We start from the raw sequence: 27,073 nt of genomic DNA on the forward strand, positions 1-27,073 counted from the left end.
TAAAAACCAAGAGGAGTCTTTAATGATATGAAAAACAATATTCTGTTTTTTTTTTTTCTCTTCAAACATACATAACATTGTATACATCAAATTTATTATAGTCTCACCCCCTTTCACAGCAATGCCAACATTGACCACTGGTTTATAATAAATAATCTTGATAAATTTTTGGCAGTTCTTAGTTATGTATTGCTTTTGGGTGGGCCATGATATTTGAGTCTAGAACAGGAGATTAAGCATATGTCACATGGAGGTTTATCAGCCATTATTTGCCAGGCCAAAAATACATAAAGAGGAGCTGCCTTACTCACATATTTAGTGCCCTTACATGAAAGATACCCAATCGTGGCTCACTTATATATCTAATGGGCAGTGTAGAAATAAAGGTTTGTTTCACAGCAAATAGATGCGCATAGGACCTCTGTGCATTCATATTGAGAAAAACGGATGTCTCTTTCTGTGACTGATGAAAATGCCAGGGGTTTCATAGCTATGACTTTAACCTGATAAAAGACGAGTCAATCACAATATTGTGACATCAGCATTAATCTCCTGAAATGAGAGTTACAATAGGACAATACATGCTTTGACAAAACAAAGTCATAACAGAAACTGGAATATACATTACAGCCCACAAATAACGGAATAGTGTCCTTGTTAGTAGTCACTTTAAGAAGGTATTACCATACCCTGTCTCAACATAAATTCTACTCATGGCCTTTTAAACTTCTCTATAATCCCCCTCCCCCTACAATAATAAAAATAGTCAACAGGTTTCACACCAAAGAATAAAAAAGAAATAATAAAAATAACAAAAAAACAGCTTCATAGCTCAGAATTTCATTTTTTTTCCTTACCAAAACAAATATTGTAAAGCAGCACATCGGCCATGTTTAATCCAGCAAGAGACAAGGCAAGATGTATTAACACACAAACATCTACCATAAAACTTTTTTTTTTTTTCTTAAAGATGCTATTTGGTAACATAATTAGAAATTCTGTATAAAAATAATTAGAAATGTTTTAAATTAATTAAAAATAGTGTAATAATCGTTGGCATAAATACAAACTATGTCTATGCTCCTTTTTCAGTAAAACTAACATTTATACACGTGAGTCAGTGCAGTGTATGGTCGGTGCTCAAAAGACATTGCATGAAGTGGTCCGTCTCTACTCTACAAGCGAGGGTGGCTTATTGCATCTCTTAAAATTTCACACTGCCGGCACTTGACGAGTTTGAGGTTTCAAGATAAGACGTAGTGAAAATGGCACATAAAAGTATTGGGGGGGGGGGTAGTAAAATATCAGGTGCAACATTACTAGCAACCAATAATCAGACCGCTTTTTAAAAAGCAAACTTCCAACTGACTACTAGGGGTTGCTAGACCTGGAACAAACTTGTGCACCTTTTAATACATCCGTCCCCCCAACACACACACACACACATTTAAAAAATTGTAATGCTAAGCCAAAATTTTGCTAAAAATGATACCACTGTGATTGTGCGGTGCTTATGTGATCTTGTTTGTAATGTTATTGTGTTAAACAGAACCTTAACCTAGATTTGTGTATCAACTTATCTCTCACCTATCCTCTGCTGTCAGAATATCATTAGCATAGGCCAATTATAAAAGTTGATTGGTTAATGCATTGGTGTATGAGTGGGGCGTAACCCACAGTTTACAGGTTAGAATCAGCATAAAGAAAACAGATTTGACATAAGCGGCCTTGATCAAAGGATAACCAACCATTGGCTGCTCACGGAATATAACAAGTGTGAAACTAATGGACTGATATTTTTGCCGCTGTGAAAGAGTTAAGAACAGGGCTCTGCAGCAGCCTACAGTATGGGTGATGTCTACAGAACACCAAATATTCATTAAGTTGCGACGAGCTGGGAAGTAGAATGTAGAACAGAAGCCATGACAGTTTATAACCAAACTCTCAGGATAAGGCAGCGACAGTAACTAAGGAAAATGGAATTTGTTATCACGCTGCAGTCGGTTGGGTAGAGAGAGACTCCATGCAATACCACCACTGCAACCCCATGCCTTGTTATACAATCTATATACAAACTTCCTCCTCTGTCTCAGCTACAGGCAGAACACAAAATAAATTACGTTATGAAATACTGTATGCGTAGACCAACTGCAATTCACACAAAACAAATAAAGCAGCAATGAACGTTTAAGTAAAAATGACCATAGGTCATCCACGCTCAATTCCACTGTAATGTTTATCATGAATCACTCCCTCACAGACATTTAGAACAACACAACAGACACCAACATTATGGCGGAAGCACCACAAATAAAAAAAAAAAAAATTCACAGCTTACATCCCTTAAGTCCAAGGCTCCCTCTATAAAAGAGGAAAGCATGGGATATATAAGGGTGCTGGTGAGTCTTTGCACAGTTTTCATTAAGGTGTGAACAGAAGGTCCCAAAGCATGGAGTGAAGTCTATGTAAACAAGCAGAGGTGGATCCTGAAGGCAATTTCAGAATATAATCCACTTTAAAATGTGGTATTGTGATTACAACACATCTGAGTGATGGCCACATTGATAACATCTCACATTTCTTCATGAACGCCCCCCTCTTTAGCAGCAGACTTTTCATTCAAGCAATGGTCAGGGGAGGGAGTCTATTCACCCCTGAGTAGGCTCAGCTGGTTTTAATGATTGAGTACAGTTTCTCTGTGTCCAACATCTTCATCTGGCCCAGAAAGCCTTCCAATACTGTTCATTAGATGGACGCACATTGCAAGCAGCCCACAGGCTAGAAGTATCCATCCCAAACACAGTGTTTACCCAACAAGCACATAGAATCCACTGGGCATATTTGTTTTCCTCTTTCGTGGATCCAGAGATTATCTGGCTGATCTCTTCCAAGTGCTTGACTCAAAAACAATGACTTCAGAGATAACTCAAGCTTTGCCTTGACTGCGAATTTTTTTGACCGAGAGGGGTAAGCGGTCCAGACCTTAAATAAAAAAAAAATATAGTTTTACATCTAACATATGTGGGAGAAGAAAGATAAAGGCTGGGAATATGCACCCATTCTTTGAGGGTTACCCCTGTACAGTGCAATTAAAAGGACATTTCTCAAGTTTTAGCATAATTGAATTCTTCTTCAATATAAGCCTATATGTCCTTTAGACAATTTTCCTCAATGTGGCTTCTATGTAAATTGGACATAGGTCACTTCTCCTTTAAGAGAGTGTCAAGACTACGCCACATTCTTTTGGTCACTTGAGGCTTGTCAATCAGAGCTTACAAGGTGGAAGTGAAATGCTTGACTGACAGGAAGAATCTGGCAGCACAGTTAATGGCTTATACTAGCCACACAAGGTCAGGGTTTACAGCCTGCTTATCACAGTGCTTCTTCTTCCTTTCATGTTCGGATATGTGACTATACAATAGGAATCCTCTGCTCCTCCACCGCACTGCAAAACACCTCTTCTGCACCGATCTGTGCTGCTCATTTTTTTTTTTTATTATGGTGCTTTTAACTTATTCTGCCTTACTTGATTATGGGTGGCCCTTGCCTGCCTGCCTGCCCAAACAGAATGATCTGTGCAAGGACTGCTTGCAAGATTAACCTTTTAACCCCCAGAGCTGGAGTAGATTGTTAGTACAGGAAAAGGCAAGAAAGGGACACACATATAAACTAGTAAGAGGGAATGAGTTAAGCACCATCTGAAAAAAAGAAAACCTGAGCAGTGTGGGAGAGGAGATTTTCAGAAAGAGGAGGTTTTTATTTTGTTTAGGAATGGGTTGAGATGAGAGGCTGAAAGCAGTTTTGTTTTAAAACAAATATTTTACGAATTTGTGGGTTTAAATCAGTAATAGTTATTATTGCCATTAAAGTAGAGATCTAAGCACAAAACTAGCGGTGTCACTATCACTTTAAGCACCATTCCTATTATAAACAGTCATCACACCACTGAACCTTTTGGTGAAAAATATAAAGTACATACAAAGAGATATGAGAAGACCCTCTTACCAAATGCACGGATTAGTTCAGCCTGTACTGCCCAGGTAAACTTCTTCACCAGACAAAGCGTGGCGAGACCAGCAAACATCATATTGTACAGGAGGATAAGGTAAAAGTTTCCCAACCAGTTGAAGCGCCCAAAGTCCCCAAGAAGATCAAATCTGGTGATACCTTCACATGGAAGAAGTTTTAATAGTTTAAAATACTGTTCTAATTAAACCAATCCACCATAAGTACTATGTTGAGCACAGCCATTTTACTTTACATTGCATCACCCAAAGTGAACAGCCCTCGCTGCATAATATATAGTCAGAGTCCTGCAGCTAGCAGTTGTGATCTGATCGACTAATTACAATTGGTCCAACTGCAATCAGATGAGATTGCATGGTTGAGGGCTGCTTTACTCACATCCATTGAAGTCTGATGCAGGTTTGGAGTAGACCTTCTCTGGTCATTACAACTGTATGTGCATTCGATGGCATACAATACAGATCTGTGCATATCCATCTGTTTTATTGGCAAGTCTAACCACACCATCAAATGCAAGCCATCAGAATAAGACTTTCAGGAATGCCTTAGTATTTCCTATGGGCTGCTTGGATGCTGTACTTATTTTCTACGAAACAAATGCTTCCTTTGCATGATCACCCACTCATATAATCCAGAAATGTCATCTACACCATGGCAGATATCTACCTTTATCCTCTGAGCCCCATGGTTGCCTAGGAGTACATGCACACTTACCTAAAGTCCGGGAAAACACAGGGAGAGCAGAGCTGAGAATGAGGAGGGACACACAGTTCCCGATAATCTAATAGAAAAAACAAAAAATATAAGAAGCTGTTACAGCTCGCTGGTAGGTAGAAGTCATTCTGAATGCAGAGCTATGTACATTATTTACAGTTACATGTACACACAGTAGGGGGAATACTTTTCTTACTTTGGTCATGGGTGTGTTCTGCTTCTGAGGCAGGAGCTGAATAAAAAGTGGAGAACTGTAAAACCCCACTACAGAGGAGGCCATTAGATAGCTGGGCTTTGGTCAAGGATCCAAAACGCATAAGAGCATTAAAAAAAAACACCAGAACTGCATAGACCTGATGCACACAGAAAACATCACCAACAAAAATGTGCAAATACAAATTATATCAGTACAAATTAATACTACACTTGAACTTCAATTTCTATGTAAACATTTTACAGAAACCTAGTAGTTCTAATTACTAAAGTGCACAAGTTTCTATTATATACACACCATCCATTATTGCAGCTTACAACACATTCACGTCACTGTACCTTTACAGGTATACAAACAAATCACTATTCTGAACTGCCTACCTGGCCTGTACAGCAGAATAGTGGTAACTAACTCCCCACCCTAGATTAATGTATCCAGAAAGCTGGCAATATTTTATATTGGCTTGCAAAAATAATTACGGAACAGGTGGCCATTGACCAAGAGTAGATTTGAGTGTATTCTGAGCTCAGTTGGTGTTTGTATGAATCTCATTAAACAATAAAGTGACTGTGATGGCTCAAATGATGGGTCTTTATTCACCACACAAGAAAACCTGTTCACCTGCTAGAGTTTTGCTCTAGGAAAACGTGAGTAACTGAATAAATGGAATAAGAATCAGAAGGGCTCAAAAGAGTTCTGTGTTTTCATGCACTTGACTATAAACAAATGCTTTTCAACGAGTATACAGGTAACAAGCTCAAGTGCCATCATCTACATTCAGCTCTTGCGGAGGAATGCTGTATGAACACCTTGTGGTCTTGCACATTTCCTACAATCTTGTTATCAAACCTAAACCATAAACTTCATGGGGCAGAGGGATATTGTATCTAAATGAGTGCAGCTGCATGAGATTTATACATACACAGGTACACAGGAGTTCTGCATAGAGTACTGGGGAAGACCTACAAAGTTTGCATGCTTAAGCACAAAACAAACCCACATTTAACCATTTATGTAATCTGTCTAGGAGGAATGCTGGGATTGGTACAGGAGCCCTGTGGTAGTGAAGCTCCATGCCACTCATCCACCCCCTCAATTCTTCATTGCCAGTGCTCTGTATATAACCAGTGAGCTCTTGGCTGCTGATCAGCATATTTTGTGCATCCTCAGCACAGGGACAGAAAGGATAAAATATCATCAGTATGAGAAGGCACATACTACCATATAAGACCACTTTAAAGGACTATAGCGCAAGGTGTTTTGATAACCAAAAAAACCATTACAACATTCCCATGAGCAAAAATGCCCATGGGTAGACGTTAGGTAGCAGCCATTTTGGCCAGCCTTGGTTTTTGGTCTCAGAGCAGAGTTCAACACTTTATCAACTATGAAGGATACAAGATAAGGATGACTTGCACAGCTGCTCCAAATGAACCAAAAACGGAGAAAGAAACCTTCCCGAGCTGAGAACTCTGCACAGGAGACAAAGTATGGAAATTAAGGATACTGACAGTGATCTAATAAACCTTAAACCACAATGACTTCTTTTTAGGGGATTGAAGAAAGACTGGTACCTGTATTCCCTTTGGCATAGCGGCCTCATCAATAAGAAGTTCTAGGACATTCACACACACAATCAGCACAGTAATCCCCTTAAAAGAAATTACAATTATTAGTAAAGAACAGACTTCAGCAGCATCCAGTTTAATATATTCCCAACAACAAACACTTACTGTGAGAGCCAGTAGGAGCAGCATGGCGAGGGGATACACCAGGTTACGCTGCCAGGGAGACGCTCTCCTCCTCATCTCTGATATATTAAATGGAAAGAGTACAGTTTGACAAAGAAACTGGCTCAAGGCAGCAATAAAAAGGCAGACACACCAATGTAAAGCAACAGGCAAGTTAAATTGTGAGTTTAACTGCCAGATTCTCCAATATGTCAGACTACAATCTGATGGACTGCCAACCGATTATGATAAGACCGCCATATGTAGAAAGAGGTCTAGTTACTTTGGTTATTATTTGCTCAGGCCTGGGATGCCGAATCTATAACTACTATTACCTTTTATAGAGTAACATCTAAGAGGCTTTACAGAGTATTATTATTATGTATTTATATAGCACCAACATATTGCATAGCGCTGTAAAGTAAATGTGATTATAACTAAATCACATGAATTATATACATACATCACAATCAATACCAGTGCAAAAGGTGAGGGAAGGCCCTATGCCCTAAACACTGAATATACTACAGCTACATTTCATATTATGATGCTGAACATGGATTTAACCTTTACTACAAAAGGAAACACAAAGAAAATTGCTATCAGATATAAAATGTATCAGTTTACATTTTAAGCTCTTGATAACAGGGGACACCAAATCATATAATTATTCTGCAACACTCGTTTGTTAAAATATTTTAAGGGACTGCATAACTTGCTGGCACTCTATAAATAAATGATAAGGTTATGATCGGCTACACACATAGATATTCTTCAGAGCTTTCATAAAAACATGCTAGTAATAAAGTATAAATGATAAAGACTATCCTTTCATGGGCCTAACTTTGTGTATTGCTGCATATTGGCTGGTTGCTCAATGAATGCCAACAAAAGAACTTGTGTTGTGAACAAGATGGATTAATAATAACAAAAGGCAGCTGACACTTACTTACCTAGAGTTATTCTGTGGCTTTGGATGGCCAGCAGCCGTTTCTGCAAGGCTTCCATGTTAAGGTTCAGCCAGCAGGATGCTTTGGCTAAAAGTAAAATACATGGAGCGTGTCAAGGCAGTTATTAAGGAAAATCAAAGTCACAGCACAGCAGCATGTAGGAGTTTCACTTACTGGAGATTTTGCGAGAGATGGCAGCTTCCTCAAAGGCTGTACAGCTCAGGTGCTCCTCTAGGTTTTCCAGCAACTGCAAACAGAAAGCAGCAAATGAGTCTATGCTCCACTTGAGTCATAGGCTGGAAAATACCAACAATGTTGTTTTAATGCAAATGAACATGGCTAATAAAGATCCCCATAGACACAAAGATTTTTCTTCTTGAACTACCGATTTTAGTGCAATCCAACCAATCTGCCAAATTATCATGAGGTTAGTGGGAATCAGATGATCGTGCATCTAACGATTTTTCGTCCGACATCAGTAAGAAAATTGATAGTCAGGTAAGAAACAGTGAAATCTATCTATTGTCCAATTGTTTGCAGGGCCAAACAGGCAGCTACCCTCAGTTTTCCTGGCTTCAACTAGACAACAATATGCACTTTTATATTTACAGATAAAGCATTTAAATACTTTGGGTAGGTTAGTGGAGACAAAAGATCTCATACCCGTGGTTTGACCAGCAGATTTCCAGTTACAGAGAACATCCGAGAGAGGCCAAAGGGAGTGCACACTGCAGAAAAGAAAACAAATACGAGTCAGTAAGTCACACAAAAAGACCAATTTAAAAAAACAGTAACAGCAAAAAATAAATTAAAGTCATTAAAATATCATGTACGGTTGCCCTGTGTTGGTAAAGGTTTGTTTGCTTAAGAAAGACTACTATGGTTTATATGACTAGGCTGCTGTGTAGCCATGGGGCAGCCATTCCAGCTGAAAAAGGAGAAAAGACACGTTGCATAGCACATAACGGATGAGCTCTAAAAATACAGCGGGATTTACAGAGTGCATCTGCTATATGCTATGTAACCTGTGCTTTGAATTGCTGCCCCCATGGCTACACAGCAGCTTGTTTGTTTCTAAAGCAAACACACAAATGTTACTACTAGTGCAGGGAAACACTACATTAGATTTCATTATTTTTACAAACTTTAATTTTTTTGGTGTCACTGGTCCGTTAACGCTCTGGAGAGTGACTGGCCACAGTTAGATGCAAATGAATCACCAGGGATGTAAAATATCCTGCAATGGAAATGTGTCCACCATATCTGCACTTACACAAAAGCAATAGAACCCCAAATAGCGAGATGCCAGAGTAGAGGTATGGTAAATAGTATTCCCAGAGGTCTGCAAAGAAAAGAAAACAAGCAATGTTACTATGACTGGCCAGGGTTTCACCCATTTTTACAAAAAAATAAGAAACATGAGCAAATGTAGTGGTGTGGAAGAGCAGGTCAGCTTGTAGAAGTGCTGCTTACAAACAAATTCATTTTGGGAGGAGCTCTTCTTCTCAGGCCTAAGAGAACTAATCAGTCAGGTTACCTACCGTAAAGAGATTCGCGGCCAGCTGAGTCATCATCGAAGATTGCTGATGCAACCCAAACAATGCCAAATACGAGGAGTGTGAGGAGCAGCAGTACCACAGTGGTCTCATATACACGGGACATGACTCCCTACAAAGCAAGAAATGACCATTACTAGGGAGTGTATATTAGCCTTACACTGCAGTTTAGTGAATGATAAATGGGAAACTAACTTTGAGAAAAAAATGCACAACACAATATTTTAGGCAATAAAACCTTGATATTCTGAGAATTTGCAATTGGACTTGACTGGGCTTAAATCATTTTTCTTTTTGTTCAGCAGCTCTCCAGTTTGGAATTTCAGAAGCTATCTGGTTGCTAGGTGTCAGTTTACCCTAGCAAGACAGGAACTTGAATAGGAGGAGATGTGTGAATAAAAAGACAAGCAATAAAAAAGCAACATAAAATTGTAACCTCACAAAGTAAGTTGAAAGAGGCAAAAACATTGAGGTTCTAGAACATACTTAAGCTGGCCATAGACGCAAAGATCTGATCGTACGAATCGAGGATTCGTAGGATATTCGGACCGTGTGTGGAGAGTCCCGACATTTTTCGTCCGGTCGATCGGACAGGTTAGAAAATTTGTCGGCTGCCGATAATATCTCTGCATGTATTGCCGATCGTACGATTTTCAGTGGGAGACTGTCACCAGCTTTGGTTGGACATAGATATCGTACGATTGCTGTCAGGGGCAGAACATTGCTGATCTCTTCTTTAACTAATCTGACTGGTAAGACTTTGATCTGAATGGTTAGTGGCGGGTCGGGAGATGGAAAAGTCAGATCGTACGATGATTCGTACGATCGGATCTTTGCATCTATGGCCAGCTTAAAAGAAAAAGTACCCCATTAATAATTTGCGAGTGCTAAACTGGCTGCAACAAACGCATGCTTAGAATCACAGAGAGATTTCCTCTCTCTAACTGTCTGATTCCAGCATGAGGCAGAAAGTTGCATTGGACTGCTGACATATGGTTGGGTTGAGGAAGAACATAAACACAGTCATATCTCAAATCTATGGGGGGGGGGGGAAAGCTTAAAGTAGCAACTAAAATTTAGTGGATTTAAAAGAAGAAAAAAAATTTAGTGATGGCACACCAATAATATTACCACACCCCAGCCATACCTTTTTAGATCCAGCAAATCCTTCAGCCTCAGTGAAGAGATAGGCAAAAGGCATCAGAAACACTAATGACAAGTTGGAGAAAAGGAAGACCAGGTTCCAGAGGCCTATAAAGAAAAGAAGATACATTGTAGGAGAAAGGTAGGGCAACAATCTAACTACTACAAGAAGCAAAAATAGAGTGCAGCTCACAGTGACCAAAGAATACAGACACGGAACACTGGTGGTGATCAGAATGGTAGACCAGGAATTCGGTCTACTAGTCTAAACACTGACCTTTGACACAGACATGTTTTGAGTGAAAATCCACCCCATGTTCCAGTATCACTGGCAGGCACTGTATGTCAGTGCTCACACGGGATAGATTTTGGATGGCAGAAGATTGACATTTTCTCCTCCACGTGTGACTTAGCTTTAGGGTAAATCCATCAATGGAATGATAGCCATAAAATGATATTTATATTCCATGGAGACACCAGCAGGAATTTAAAGCAGTAACAGACATGGATTACTCACCATGGATGAGGGAGCCGTTGAGCCACTGGATGTAATAATTGTGGGGCACGGAGAGTAGCACCTCGTTACTGATGATGGAGAAGGGAAGCAGCAGTACTGCACCCACGGACACGGCCAGTGTGAATGTGCACATCCAGAGCCTAGGGAGAGATCAACCAGAGAAATGTGAGTGTATATTTAAAAGCCACACATCATAGCCAAAGTATTCTGACTACATTATGCAGATGTATTTTGTTTGCAATTTATCAAGGCGTCAATGGAGTTCTTGGGTTGTCTGTGTGAGGAGAAATGGCAGAGCTGCAACTCACACAAGCTTTCAGCTTCTAGTAGCAATATGCATATAAATAGACCAAAGTGCCACACTTCTGGGAGTTCTTACCAACAGGCTATATGATTGAGACTGGGAATAAACATGCAAAGCTGCTCCTGTATATAACCCTCTGTTTCTCCATACACTGCAATCATTCCATTACAACAACAAAAATAGTTTTCCCTTTTCAATTTGATTTCGGACTATGGATAGATCATGAAAACAATCTCATGTGTGTTATCCTATATAAACACTACTGAAGTCTGTGGGGAAAATATTCTCCTGTACAGGTATGGGATCTTCATATCTTAAGTCTACTTAAAACTAATTTTAACATTAAATAAACCTAATAGGCTAGTTTTTCCTGCAATAGGGACTCTGTTTGGATAGAGCACAAGGTACTTTTTATTATTACAGAGGAAAGGGAAATTATTTTTTTAAAATTAGTCTATGGGAGACCTTCCCAGAATACAGAATTTTCTGGATAACGGGTTTCCAGATAATTGATCCCATACCTGTACAATGCAATACCCAAAAAGGCCACCAGGTGTCATTAATGTACGACCACAAGGATATCAGAATTAGAAACAGGAAGAGCTGCATTCATTTCCCTACACAGGAACTGACCCACATCCCCATTTCTACATGTACAAGCTAGCATAATACACACAAGATGTTTTATTGGAGTTTAAACAACACTACAATGCTAGATCATTCACTGTGATAAGGGGGAAATAGTTCAGCATAAGTATCAGTCAGGACATAAAATAATGATCATAATAATAATAATAAATAATACTACAGGATAGCTGGGACAGAGAGCTGTAGGAATAGACAGAAAAACGGACAAGAATGGCACTTTCCGGTCTATGGAATACTGAATATGGAATGTATTCTGGCAGTCAGGGAGTGGCTGCAGCTTTCACTCCATTCTGCTCCAATTCACACTCAAAACCAGCAACAGACAATACGTGACAAAATGCTTATTTGCATCTAATAAAAATATGCATTTCCTCTCCCTGTATTACCACAGATTAGAAAGCACTCATAAGAAATCATTTTTTTCCATCAGACTTAATAGGCACTGAAAGCTCTCAAACCCCCAGCCAGAGAAATTACACTAAAGTACAAGGCATATGGCTGCCTACTGCCATCTTAAAGCGATACAGACACCTGAAATTAAACATTTGTTTTAAAAAAAATTTAAATATAAAACATTGTATTTGCCTGAACTTTATAATTTTGCCATAAAAGTATTTCCTTTTAGCAAAAATAGATTAACATCACCTATAGGTAACTTTTTATTGGGGATGCAGAGAATAGAGGATTCTGTGCATTGAGGCTCAGGATTCAGCCTTTTTCAGCAGGATTCAGATTCGGCCAAATGCAAGTGCCTGCCCAAACTGAATCCCAATCCAAAAAAACATGGCTTTTTGTCACACTAAAGCTGGCCATAGACATGCAGATTTACCTCCTATAATCGGACGATCAGACGTCCCAAACTCCTTTGACCTTTCAGATCAAATAAAGTAGTTAAAGAACAGATCAGCAATGTTCTGCCCCTGACAGCAATCGTACGATATCTATGTCCAACCAAAGCTAGTGACAGTCTCCCACTGAAAATCGTACGATCAGCAATACATGCAGAGATATTATCGGCAGCCGACAAATCTTTTAACCTATCTGATCGACCAATCGGCATGGCACATCAAATGTCGGAACACGGTCCGAAAAATATACGAATCAAGGATTCATACGATCGGATCTTTGCGTCTATGGCCAGCTTTACAAGAAAATCAAAATTGTGTGCATGGTTCTTTCACCTTTGTGTCCCTAATTTACATATGCAAATTAGGATTCTGATTCGATTCTGTATTCGGCCAAATCTTTTACAAAGCATTCAGGAGTCAGCGGAATTCTAAAATAGTGGATTTGTTGCATCCCTACTTTTTATGTACATTAATATTTTGAAAATTTGTTTTTTGTGTTAGTATCACTTTAAGGGGGAAACAGTGGCAATCAGTTGCTCACAAGAATTTTTTAGAGCAGAGACAATGTACTATCTAAATGGCGAAAACAAACAAACGAACCGTTTATACATACAGCAAAGCCCCAATGTATACATGATGGCAAGAATATCCAATGTATACGAAAATAAGAGTAATGGAAGCATACCAAACACAAAGTAAATAATGAGCTAAGCCACCAGGCTGCTGGAATTATACCGCATTCAAGCAATGAACTTGTTAGGCTTGAAAGTGCAGTTCTTGGGTAGATGTGTCAGCCATATCTTGCAGAGTAGTCATACAAAAAACAGGAGTGAAATACACAGGAAAGCCAACATGAGACACCCGATATTAAGCCACTAATGAGACCTACCTACTATTAAATTCACTACTCTTATTTTAGATCATTCCATTTGTTTCCCTGTTTACATACATGTGATAGTGCAAGAGATACCTGTATGTATTCACTGCGGAAATACAAGCTTGTGCACTGGCCTCACTCTATGTATGACATTCCTAATTGCACAATGGAACACAAGAATATACGCTGCATGGGAAATACAGGTGTAATTATCGAATGCAGTAGGACCTGGTGAAATGGGCATTAATGTAAAAACCTTTAAGACCAGGAACCAATTCACTGCCAGTCATAAGTGCTTACAACATTAGCACCCTGTTGGTGACTTTTAACCCAGTTTATGAACACTGAATCAGCCAAGGAACACATTATGTCAGTTGCTACATAAAAAAATATGCTGAGCAGACAAAAATAATCAGCAAAACTGGCAACTTAGACTATAAAACAGGAGTCCATGGTTGAGCACCAAAGATAAGCGACATAACATAATTCAAAACCTGTACTTTGTACCATAAACAATCTGCAATATCATAGACCGAGAAAGGGAGGCCGAGGCCTGGCTGCAAGAACACCGCAAGGTTAAAGTCTAAGAGAGGAGAACTCTGCTCTGCCACGCAATACTCAGATAGAAGAACAAAGGCCGTGTACAGGGGGAACTGCAGCGTGAATGACTGATGTACAGCTCTAGAGGATTAACAAGCCAAGAAAGAGGCATATGAGGACACTTGCAACAGAAGATCCCTAATAAAACGGAGTCCAAAGTTCAGACTAAAATAAATCAGCCACATTGTGAAAAATAGGATATTATGCAATGTGTTAAACTTATAGGTATCACTGGCAGATGTATTATTCATTTAACTTAAACTAAAGGTAGCACAAAGCAGTCTCAGTATAAATTATCCACTGGCATTTTATATTCCAATAGAACAGTCTCCTATGTATCTAGCTTATTGGATTCACTGTCCTTTGCTGCCCTTCAGATGACTAACAACAGTTTATCATTATCTGGAGAGCTGCAGGTATCCATGCCTGATGTCTACATTGAAGGAATGCAATCATTAAAAAGGAGTTGTTTATCTAGCATTCAAAAAGCTATTTATACAAGTTAGCATCTTTTTAAGTTGAATTAGTCAATATTTAATAATTCTACATTCTTCCAGTCTGTACAGGTTCAGGGAGTGGTTTCTGTGTAATAACAGTTTTACAGGCTATAAATCAGTAAAGGTTATTCGATGGTCATGCTTTTATTCCTTTCTTTCATAAGCAAGGTTGTGATGCTTTTTACTACAGTATATCATCTAACCTCATGCCATGCATAGAGATATTATGGAGTCAGTTCAGATGAGGGCAACAGCACTGGCCTGTTTGCCCTTCAAATAAAACAATCTACGTGGGCACTTACGCAATTCTGTTAACGGCAGCATCTTCAACATCGACTGCAAAGAAAGAACAGCTTATTAGACATTTTACAAACAAGTGGGTTACAGAATAGCTCAGAGAAAACCAGCTTGCACCTCAAAATGCCACTAATTTACAGCACTTACCCTCATATGTGAGAAAAGGCGCCAAGTTTGCCCAGGAGCAGTAACCCATAGCAACCAGATGTTTGCTTTTAAACATGTGACCATGAAATTCTACCTGCTACAGGTTACTGCCCCTGACAAACTCATTGCCTTTAATGACATAACCCCCTTAGAGGCATATTTATTAATATTGGAGACAAATATCACTGGTGATGTTGCCCATAGCAACCAATCCTCAATTAGATTTCAACAATCACCTACAAGTTAGACAACAAAAAGCAACAGCTCTGGCTAACCACTGATGTTTGTCAAGTTACAATGTTAATAAATACAGAGAAAGCTCAATTTTACATCCCCTGATTTTAAGGTTTCTCTCACTTTACATTGTTTTATTTTTCTGCCCCCACCTATATATTATGCAGAATAAATTTCCCTGATTTTACATGTTTTTATTCTGGTCCCTTGAAAAACGTAAAATGGGCGTTCTATTGTATGCCCTTTAATGTCATGCAAGGCAGTACAGCACACCAGTAGCTTTGGTCCTGAATCAGAATATCCAAAGTGCAGCCCTCCAGCTGCTTGTAAAATTATATTTACACTCATCTTGAGGGCTTTCATTTGGACAACACTGCCTATATCAAAGACAGTAGTTTGGAGTGACACTTTTATAAGTGGCACTGAAGCGAACCAAGATGCCGGCTCACTTTAACCTATAATTAGATGTGCTGAGTAGGTGTAAGCATTGAGACTTAGAAAACATTGCTCAAAGGATCATGCACTGGAGCATTACATTACAGATCTGCGTGGGCCAAGTAGTCTGCCAAAGCTTTGCTTTTCAACAAGCTGATGGTGGGATAGAAGGAAGGGGGGGGGGGATATATTTTTGACGAGAGATTGTAATAAACAAGGAATGTGTAGTCTAAAGAAATGTTCTGCTCCAAAACTGTCCATCAGTGGATTCAGCCTTTATTTCCATTTGAAATGCTACCAACACTTTGTAAAGGAACAATTCTTGATCTTAGGATAATGGCTGCTCAAAGACATTCAGTCACTCCATATGTTGCTGAAATACCAGCCCCCAGGGGATGCACAGATTGAAAATAAAAAAGTAGATTGACTGTAGGATAGAAAACATTTAAATTTGGGGGGCCAAAGTCTCCTTCTGACAACTATATTTCATACAGCTACATAGATGGTTCATCTTTACGGTCTCTGTAAAAGCTTAGCTAAAAAATGTAGTGTATATTAGGAAATTGCTTAAAATGACATTCCCTTTCATTATACATATGTTTTTGGGTGGAGGACCAGAGCAGAGTGCAAGCCAGTTAAGGATCTATTGAAGATTGCCCATAGAAAAACATGTATGTTTGTGGTCTTGCATTTAAAATCCACTTAAAATACATTTCAGTGCTGGGACTCACCTGTGGCAAAGTCGGCATGCTTTTTAAATTTGGTGATAACTATGTAAGAGAGAAGATAAAGCGTGGAGAAAAGCAGGCTGCAGATCTGCAAAGGAACAGATAAAAAATAAGTTAAGACAAAGTTTCATTTTTTTTTTGCAAATGTATTAAAAAACGTAAATTAAGGTTGCCATACAAGAGTTGATATTGTTTGGCAACTTTACCCAATTCTGACCAACTCGGTAGTTTTTTGTCCCATGTAATAAAGTCGAAATAATGGGAATTGGGGCTCACTTAGATATCATCAGGAAGCCTGAAAAATCTTACTACATCTGGCTGAATATGCATGTGGCAGATTTATTTGGACCAATGCTCGGATGCCTAAATTGTGCCTAAGCATAACCAATGACATTCTACACACTCCACACAAGAATGAAGCGCTCACCTCCGTCTCTTTTCCCTTAAGGACCAGGTGCTTAGCAGTCAATATCCCACTCTGCCATGGGTATCAATCATATACAATGTCCAACAGACCGCAGCACACTGACACTTTGTTTCTTGTGAAACTTTTGTGATTTATTGGCTCAGTAGACAAAAAATGCGACGTTTCGAGTCTCACAGGACCCTTTATCATAAAGGGTCCTGTGAGACTCGAAACGTCACATTTTTTGTCTACTGAGCCAATAAATCACAAAAGTTTCACAAGAAACAAAGTGTCAGTGTGCTGCGGTCTGTTGGACATTCTACACACTCCAGACATGCACTTCTAAGCAGAGAGATAAAGAAGAATTCCTAATAAAAACCACAAAGAATGGAAGAGCATATCACTCTGTGTAAGGCTAAAATCAATGTGTTCCTTTTGGCATCATACACACTTACAAATACAGGTATGGGACATGTTATCCGGAATGTTCAGGACCTTGTGTTTTCCCAATAATGGATATTTCTCTAATTTGGATCTTCATAGATTAAGTCTCCAAGAAAATCATGTAAACATGAAATAAACCCAATAGGCTGGTTTTCCTTCCAATAAGGATTAAGTATATCTTAGTTTGGATCAAGTAAAAGCTACTGTTTTATTACAGAGAAAAAAGGAAATCATTTTTAAAAATATTGGATTTGAATAAAATGGAGTCTACGGGAGGCAGCTTTTCCGTAATTCTGAGCTTTTCTGGATAACGGATGCCATATCTGTACTCTCTACCACTCATCCCTTTAAAAGGACAAAAAAAAAAAAAAAATCACTGCTTTTAAAAGCTCCCTAAACCGGTATGAATCAAATATATATATATCATCACAAGCACATAAATGTACCCATTAGTACAGAGATGATTAACTTTACAACACATTGGTGTTTTCATGCCTATTGCAGTCCGAAACAGCAAAGGTCTGCTTATTGGAATAGTGGTTACTAGCGTCACTTGCTTGCATACAGAAGCATACTTCCTGGAATTTACTTATTTCTGTCTCATTGCTGTTGCAAGGATTACACTTTCTAATGCAGCCTATAGTAAATAGAGGATCAGAATGGAAAAAAACAATTCAGTTCTATGCAAACCGGTCAGCTTTAAAGGCTAAGTTGACACAAGCCCCATTTAATGTTATCAAATGTTACTTTGGTTCTGCTAAGTGAGCAGATGTAGGGAGACATATGGCAAAGGGTTAGAAGACAAGATGTCACAAGCAGGCTTAAAGGGAATAGCTGCTTGCCCCACTGCCATATGCCGTCCTGAAGATGTCCTGCTGAGTGAGCTCTTTGCTTCCTTTCACTTACAGGCATGTGCTGCTGCTTATAATAAATCAGACGCGCTTGCAGACAGACAGAGTTCCGTTTAACAAGCGCCCAGAAAAAACTAGTAAATCCAAGTTCAAGGTACTAGTGTGGGTGCCAACATGGCACCATTATACACTTGGAGAGCTTTTTCCCACAATCGATGCAATTTTTTATTTTTTTTGGCCTCCCTTGCCAAAAGCCTTTTTTTTTCAGTCCAAATGACCCACAGGCTGCAATCAGTCAACCAAGTCATAAATACGTAGACAAGGCAACAGAAAGATTAGAATTTAGCTTATCAGGTGTGACCATTCAAAAGTGCCTTTACCACTAAGCAACCTTCTAGTATACATTCATTTTAAACGTTCCGTGGTTGTATGTGAATGTCGTTGCAACGGAAACCAGCATCTGTCTGGCTGTTTACTATTCTCTGCACTTGCTGGGACTCATGAAACAATCTAGCACACACTAATCGTAGAGAGTTAGAACTAGTGTTGCCACTTTTCTGAAAAAAAAAAAAAAAAAAAATACATGTCTTCCTATATATTTATCTTTTTTCCCCCCTTTTAATAACATTGGGACCACCAATATTTTTTTTTTAACGGCCAGGCCGGTAAAATACCGGCCAGGTGGCAACCCTAGTTAGAACCAGAGAACAAGAAAGGGGTTAACTATATTTGTTGCCATTTCCAAATAATGTTAAAGCCATAGAAATTGTTAAATGTATATTTGAAAGTTGCTAAGAATTACATTATTATGCACAAGGGTGAGGACTTTATTTGTCCTTATGTTTTACCTCGTCAAAGGTGAAATTAAGAGGCACAAAAGGGCAAATTTGAACAACTTTTACTGTATTGACCGGATATCCTTTCTAATGTTCAGAAAGGCAATTAAAACCTTTGCAGAGAGTTCAGAAGTTACCAGTAGTATAACATCAACCCACCAGGCCCCCTTTCCCACCAGTAGGAGCTGCTGGGGAGGGCGGGATTCCAACAACTATAGTGGAAGCAGACCCCCCCCACAACAACTGGGTCTGCTTCCTCTATAGTTACGCCACTTGAAGTTACATTAAAACTAGCATTTTCATGTATTTGTAAACTGCTTCCTCTATAGTTACGCCACTTGAAGTAACATTAAAACTAGCATTTTCATATTTGTAAACTGCTTCCTCTATAGTTACGCCACTGGAAGTTACATTAAAACTAGCATTTTCATATTTTTAAACCTCACATTACAGCACTGCTCCAACTTCTCTGAAAGACTCATTCCGTAAAAATGTTGCCAGCTACAATTCTAATGTGTGGGTTGGTTCAAGTTACAGGTCAGCATAGGCCAACACAAAACACTTAATTTACATTCCAGAAAAGGAAATCAGACATTTTGCAAATCGCTCAGCAAAGAATCATATAATAATTTAGTAGATATTTGTTCAGTGTGAAGATTGAGGTTGCTAACATTATTAAAATCAGAGGGATTTTCTTTAATTATCTTAGAGTTTAAAAACAAATGTGTTTTACAGCACTAGGTATACATGCTATGGTGGTCAGATAGTATGGTCCCAAAACTGCCTGATCATGGGGCATAAATGGGCAGCTTTAGAGGAAACATTGGCATTGATCTATTTTTTCCCCATGAAACTTTAACTAAAGAGGTCGGAACAATTAAAACAGTCTTTGCAAAACATGAACAATATCATATGTTAATTCATGAGGCAAATTCCAACAGGGTGACTTGCTTTAGAACTACATGTTCTCTGAATTACTATTTCAGCAAATAGTGAAACACATAGTGGACCATACACATAATACCGGCTGCCAACTGACTCAGCAGCTTACTGACTTGTGTATCTCATCAAGCAAAGACCGAGTCTGTCTAAACTAGTCCCCTACACTTACAGATTCAATTGTTGTCCAGTTCTTGGCCTGGGGTCTAAATGACTGGATCAACCCACTCTCATCCAACAAAAGGTAGGTTGGTTGGTCAACCTTTTGGCAAAGTGAATATATTCTACTTTATATGAACACTAGACATTAAGCCCGTTAAATTAACAGGCGCTAGAGGTCCGTGGGGCACATGCGCAGTAGCGCAATCCCACGGACACAGGGATTGGACGCAGAGACACTTCAACTTTATTATATAGGTTTTTTTTTTTTTTTCTTAACTGTCAACATATCTAGTATATTTTAAGAGCAAACTGATTCAAATGGATAAATTCTAAAATGACGGCTGTACCAATTCAAAAACAATTATACGGATAAAATAAAGAGCTAACTGCAGTGTCCTGTTACTAAAATCTCTAGCATGGATGACGCACAAGGAACATTCACAACATACTGAAATGAAGATGACACCTTCTACATGGCCTGCTGGTATCAGAATGTAATCAGTGTGCGCAGCTAGTAGGAGAAAATAAGCAACCCCCCAGAGAATGAAGCACGTAGTGATAAGAACTGTCAGAACAGGGGAGAGCAAGCTGATTAGAGTGCAACAGGTTTCCCAGTGTGATTTACATGAACAAGTTCCAGTTAAATAAAGATGTGGATTTGGGGAGTAGGGACTTGTTACTAGACTCAAAAATAGCACTCGCTAAGTGCTAGTCATTTGCCAAATGAAATAAAAAAAAGGTATTGGAATGAAGGTGGCCCTACACTATAAGATCCGCTAGTTTGGCAAGATCGCCAAATGAGCGGATGTTAACCAGATATGCCCACTAACAGCTGGGCGATATCGGGCCGAACGATCGGATTACAATACTACGAATGGGCTCTGACGGGTCACAGGACCGCATCACCTAGCCGATGCAGTCCTGCATCGTACAAAAAAAAAAAAAACAAACTTGACTGATCGATATCTGGCCAATTTTTGGCCTGATATAGATCGGGAGGTCCCGTTGGGAGCCCCCACACATGGGCAGACAAGCTGCTGAATTGGGCTAAACGACAGATATAAACGGCTTTAATCTTCCCGTATATGGCCACCTTTAGTCATGACCAGACTGCTCAATTTTACCAAACGTTTGGGATAAGGACACCCTCTGTGCGCCAACATCTGCCTGGGCCACCATACCACATGTAATGTATGCCCTCTGAACCACAGCAGCTAAAAAAATTACCATTTTCCCCCGATTGGAACTCTTGATTTGATTCCTGCACTTCATGCATAGAAGTGTGCTCCCTCCACCCAGGTGGATTCAACATAACTTTAATAGAAATCTCACACATTTCAACTGCCACCTGTTGCAATGTAGTCCTACAGTCTGATGTTAATACCTTGACTTGCTTTCACTAGACAAATTTTGGCCTTGGTATTCCCTGGATCAGACTGTAATCAGTGATAGTAAACGGAGAACCTATGATCTATATTGTATAAAGAAACCATTTAAAAACTGCACTCACAAGCTACAGAGTGGGTCGCTATGGCATAATATAATCTTAACATCATTATATAAAGTCCACAAATTATAGCTGCTTTCATGCACACAAGGACCCAGCAGCCTCACACACTTACAGCAGTCGCTGTGTTAGGCTTTCCACCACGCAGAGCTGCAGCGTCACTAGTTCTGCCCAGGTCTGTTACATGCACTAGTGACATAAGCAATGACACACTATTGAGCAAAGCAAGTAAGTCAAGCACACAGGGACAAACAGTGGAAAGTGCAGAACAATGAAGATAAAAGGGCTCATACCAAGCTTTCACCTTTAAAGGAACACACCTTCCGAAATGTATTTGTATAGTGTACAGTACATATTACACTAATCAACCAACAATTTGATAAACCCAGCACTTGGAAACATCTTAGAATAGTATAAAGAATTAGAAAGGAGTCTATCATACAATTTATAGGTGACAGGGGTTGTTCAGCTTCCAAACACTTTTTTCAATTTAATTCTTTTCAGAAAATCGTACGATATGCAATACATGCAGATATATTATCGGCAGCCGACAGAAATCTTTTAACCAAACGGACGATCTACGTGGGAGGAAAAATGTCGGGACTCTCCACACATGGTCCAAAAATCGTACGAATCCTCGATTTGTACGATTGGATCTTTGCGTCTATGGCCAGCTTAACGGCTGCGTTTAATAAAACCCAGGGATTCTGCTCAGCGGGGACAAAGATAAGAAATGTATCAACTAAATGTATCAATTAAGAACAGTCTACAGGGTCGCCGACCCCCCTCTCAGAGCTGCTTTAGAAGGTGAATTAATGAAATTTTACACTTCAATATTAGAAAACCGTCACACATAGAAAATAGATAGTAATTGGAAAAAAAATCTTTATTTCTGGGGAATTATCTGAAACCAACTGAACTGAAAAAGTGTTGGAAGGTGAAACAACCCCTTTAAGGGCTAGTCCACACGAGGAGATTCGGGGAAGACTTTGTCGCCTGGCGACTAGTCGCCCCGTCTTTTGAGCGATTATCTCCCCGATTTGCCTCAGCGTTTTCCCCCATAGGCTGCAATAAAAAGTCACCTGCGCTAATGCACATGCACAATGCATTTTCTATAGTCACCAAAGTTGCCTCACTGAGACTCGACTATTGAAAACGCATCGCCGCGTGTGCATATTAGCTCAGGCAACTTTTCATTGTAGCCTATGGGGAAAAACGGTGAGGCAGTTCGGGGAGATAGTCGCTCAAAAGACGAGGCAAAATCTCCCCAAATCTCCTCGTGTGGCCTTACCCCAAGGGTAATGACACACTGAGTGGTTATGGGTGCCCATGACTTTTTAGTGGTTTGGTTGATAATCGACACAGAAAAAGAGAATCCTACTGCAGTAAACACAGCTGGCCAAAATAACAGAGTCCAGGTGGACATGACCCAGGTTAAGGTCAAGAAGCAATGCCAATGGCTGCTATAACAATCACCTAAAGTAGTTTCAGGGCAATAGGAGTACCTGTGATTACTGAAGGCAGTAGCTGTTTGGGACAGTAGGGGATCAGTGACAGTTTTGGGACAGTCAGCACAATGAATATGAATTGAATGACAAATGAAAAGACTGAAGGTGGAGGCAGGTGGTCAGTGACATGAAAGCAGGGGGGGTGACCACTGAGCAAATGAGCCACACAGACCCATATGTTAATTCCGCTCTTGAAAGCACAAGGCATTGTCCCGGCAGCTGTGAGAGAACCTTTGGGAGTTGTAGTGCAAGTGAAGCCCCGTAATGCACCCATGGACCTGAGCTACTAATTCCCCGTTAGTTGCACTGCAAGAAAACTTAAGTCAGCTGATGCTGAGTGCTCCAGGCCCTATGCGGTTAATCAGTCGCAGGGGGAATTAGTGCTTGCTGGTTATACTAGTACTGTAAGTGTTAATACTCCCATCCCCCCCCCCCGGAACCAAACTCACTATGCATTCCCGGACCCAGTCGTGGAAAATCTGCTCTCTAACAGACACATCCTGGTTCACTTCCATCTTCTGGGATCATGGCGCCTCCGTGCACGTTCCACACCGACCGGGAGAATCGTTACTTGTGAACAAGCCCGCAGCGATCAGATAACCACGCCAGCTTCAGGTTACCTTGTATTCTAAACGCCTCCGACGCCCCGCCCTTACTTACACTCACCCAATCACGAATTAAACAGCGGCATGCGCGTCATTGGCCCAGAACGCCTTGCAGCTCACAGTTGATTGGCCGAGAACAGGAATGACAGAGGTTGTAACGGTTGGCTGGCCTAGATTTAACCCATTCCCTGGCAGCCGATTTGAGACTTCTGGTACTTGTATCGCCTGATAGCTTGTGAATATTCTCTACTCTATTTCGCATATTTCTTAATATAAAGGTATATATCAAAAACTCCAGTTTGAGTTAACTTTTGTTATGTTACAGAATGCCCTGTTCCTAGCAACTTTGCAGTTGGTCTTCATTATTTATTCTTTATAGTTTTTTCGTTATTTGCTTTTTTTCTCCCCCCTCCCAGCTTTCAATTGGGGGTCACTGACCCAAGCAGGCAAAAAACTATTGCTCTGTGAGGCTACAATTTTATTGTTACATTGTATTACTTATCTTCCTATTCAATCTCCAGCCTATACTTATTCCAGTCTCTTATTCAAGCCACTGCCTGGTTACTATGGAAAACAAGACCCTAGCAACCAGATATCTGCTGAAATACCGCACTGGAGAGCTGCTGATCAAAAAGTTTAATAACTGGAAAAAATACAACAAATTGAAAATGGAAAACTATTGCAAATTGTCTCAGAATTTCAGTGTCTACATCATACTAAAAGTTAATGGAAACTACACCCCCCGAACAATGTAGCACTCTATAAAAAGATACAGCTCATGTGTAAAATCTGCTTCATGTAAATAAACCATTTTCATAATAATGTACTTCTTTAGTAGTCTGTTCCATTGGGTGATCCTAAATAGAAAAAATAAGGTTCGCCCCCTGGGATCATAAGATTCACGGTGCACACAACCAAGCCAAACAAACTATACTTGTTAGGTCACCTGAGCCAATTAACAGACAGAGTTCTGTCTTTTGCTTCCACACTTCTTCCTGTTACAGTTAGTTGCATTATTTCTGGTCAGGTGAAGCAATACACAGACCATCACAAAATGGTGGTTCAAGGCAAAAGATATAAAAGGGCAATATTTACTTAAATATCTATTCCAGTTTGGTAAGATTCTTTAATATGTCACTTAATATAATATAAACTATCTGTTGCTCAAGTATTCATTTTGGGGGTAAAGTTTTCCTTTAATTTAAAGGTGAACTACCCTTTTAAGGCCAAAATTCCACTAACAGTAGGTTGTTGCTAATTGTATTGCTATGACCTCGTTATATATAAAGCAAAACTCAAAGATAAGGCTATTTCAAATAGAATGAGGTTTATTGAGTTTAACAACAGAACATAGACTGGTTTTGCTTTGGGAAAGCAGCCAATGTGACACCAAAGTGGAACATGAGGGCTTTGCCAAAGACACTCCCCTTGTCACAAACGTTTATAGCATTTTGAGGATGATAACTGTAAATTCAAATGGGTGTACACAAACATTTAACTTGAACCCTCCCAAAATGTTGGAAGAGGAGTGGATGTTCTTAACTACAGATATTGCAACTGAAAATAGTTTCCCGCTTACAACTGTCCCTCAGCCTTGTAGTTCTTTATCTGTTTAAAGCAGACACTGTGATGAACTCAGCAATGAAGAAAACACTTCTGTACAGGGGCCCCATCTAGCATCTGGTGACACTCTGAATTCTGTCAGTAGCTTACAAAGTGGACTCTCATCACGGGGGTGTCATTTACAAGAGAAATAATTAACGGGGTAACATCACCCCTCCCTGCACCTCCCTGCTTTGGACCGGTATTGGTATTGCTGCTTCAGAATGATAGGGGACTTGTACATTTGGTATTAGACTTTATTATTCTTACACTCTGACACTTAACCATTCGTCCGTCATCGGAATAGGCTGTTTTCATATAAATGTGGTCATATAAAAATATATTATCAAGGTTTACCCTAGAAATCCCAGTGGGTAATCCCAAATGGTAAATGTGTTTTTCTATTTCAAAATACCAAGCTGCAATTCTTTCCTATATTATTTGTTTTTTATAAAAATAAAAACATTTTACTGCTCACATATCATTAGGAACATCCTAAATATGAATGCCAGGGGTCTACTGAACAGTTCAATGCCCAATATGCATGCATAGGTTTACCTAAGTATGTGTCATGTAGGGGTCCCAAAATTAAACTACCCACATATGTTCTATCATTTCAGTTCCTGCAAATCAACACATTTACTGAATTTTACCTGGGGTAAAACCATGTGTGGCCATTTGGTTCCTTCCCCCACCTGAATTCCCTAATCTGAAATAGGGAGCAAATTTGTCGGAGGACATTGATGTTCCCAACCTCTCGTTTGCCTTTGGCTTGAATGGAAGGAGAAAATGGACCCCTAGCCATGCTGTGAAGGGGATTCAAAGACCCTTGCCTCCTGTGGTTCTTTTGGCCGAGGAGGTTGGGTCAAAGGCACAAATAACTGAAAAGTCCTCAGGCTCCCCTTCACACAGGGAGCATAAGGCAGACAAAGTATGGCACATACATAGGGCAGGCAGCGTATGGGAGATCCAAGGAGAATAGGTCAGGCATAGTATGGCACACACAGGGAGCATAAGGCAGGCAGAGTATGGCACACACAGGCAGAGTATGACACACCCAAAGAGCATAGGGCAGGCAGCGTATGGAAGATCCAAGTAGAATAGGACAGGCAAAGACCAGCACACACAGGGAGCATAAGGCAGGCAGAGTATGGCACACACAGGGAGCATTGGGGCAGGCAGAGTATGGCACAGACAGGGAGTATAGGGCAGGCAAAGTATGGCACACACAGGGAGCACAAGGCAGCCAGAATATGGCACACACAGGGAGCATTGGGGCAGGCAGAGTATGGCACAGACAGGGAGTATGGGGCAGGCAGAGTATGGCACACACAGGGACCACAAGGCAGGCAGAGTATGGCACACACAGGGAGCATAGGAAAGGCAGAGTATGGCACACACAGAGAATAGCGCAGGCAGAGTATAGCACACACAGGGAGCATAGGGCAGGCAGAGTATGGCACACACAGGGAGCATAGGGAAGGCAGAGTATGGCACACACAGGGAGCATACTGCATGCAGAGTATGGCACACTCAAGAGCATAGGGCAGGCAGAGTATGGCACACACGGAGCATAGAGCAGGCAAAGTATGGCACATACAGGGAGCATAGGGCAGGCAGAGTATGGCACACACAGGGAACATAGGGCAGGTAGAACAGAGCAGGAGACAGGGAAACCTATCAGGACCACTTTAAGATGTACTACAAACAGTGACACAATGCTGGTGTCCCTTCATATGAGGTGAGAA

At 40.1% G+C, this 27,073-nt stretch overlaps 1 protein-coding gene across 2 annotated transcripts; it reads right to left on the reverse strand.

Annotated features, from left to right (window-relative positions):
- Positions 1 to 23,780, reverse strand: lmbr1l.L (limb development membrane protein 1-like L homeolog). 2 transcript variants are annotated; one of them, NM_001087268.1, is given in 17 exon segments: positions 951 to 2,982; positions 4,006 to 4,167; positions 4,741 to 4,807; positions 4,937 to 5,027; positions 6,353 to 6,426; positions 6,529 to 6,606; positions 6,688 to 6,764; positions 7,638 to 7,721; positions 7,809 to 7,881; positions 8,298 to 8,362; positions 8,908 to 8,976; positions 9,176 to 9,302; positions 10,338 to 10,441; positions 10,851 to 10,990; positions 14,927 to 14,960; positions 16,469 to 16,553; positions 23,568 to 23,735. In NM_001087268.1, coding segments are annotated over 17 exon segments (1,452 nt in total). In that variant the 5' UTR covers positions 23,634 to 23,735; the 3' UTR covers positions 951 to 2,926.
- Positions 23,781 to 27,073: the final 3,293 nt, after the last annotated feature.

Source organism: Xenopus laevis, chromosome 2L (genome assembly GCF_017654675.1).
Source record: "Xenopus laevis strain J_2021 chromosome 2L, Xenopus_laevis_v10.1, whole genome shotgun sequence".
Classification (NCBI taxonomy): domain Eukaryota; kingdom Metazoa; phylum Chordata; class Amphibia; order Anura; family Pipidae; genus Xenopus; species Xenopus laevis.

What these genes read in the sequence shown, in the direction of transcription:
- lmbr1l.L (XM_041580879.1), bottom strand. Translation starts at nt 23,633, where the DNA reads ATGGAAGTGAACCAGGATGTGTCTGTTAGAGAGCAGATTTTCCACGAC. An exon ending in AAGCCACAGAATAACTCTAG is followed by an intron (nt 6,765 to 7,637) that starts GTAAGTAAGTGT and finishes TTAATATATCAG; the next exon opens with AGATGAGGAGGAGAGCGTCT. An exon ending in AGAACACACCCATGACCAAA is followed by an intron (nt 4,808 to 4,936) that starts GTAAGAAAAGTA and finishes TTTTTCTATTAG; the next exon opens with ATTATCGGGAACTGTGTGTC.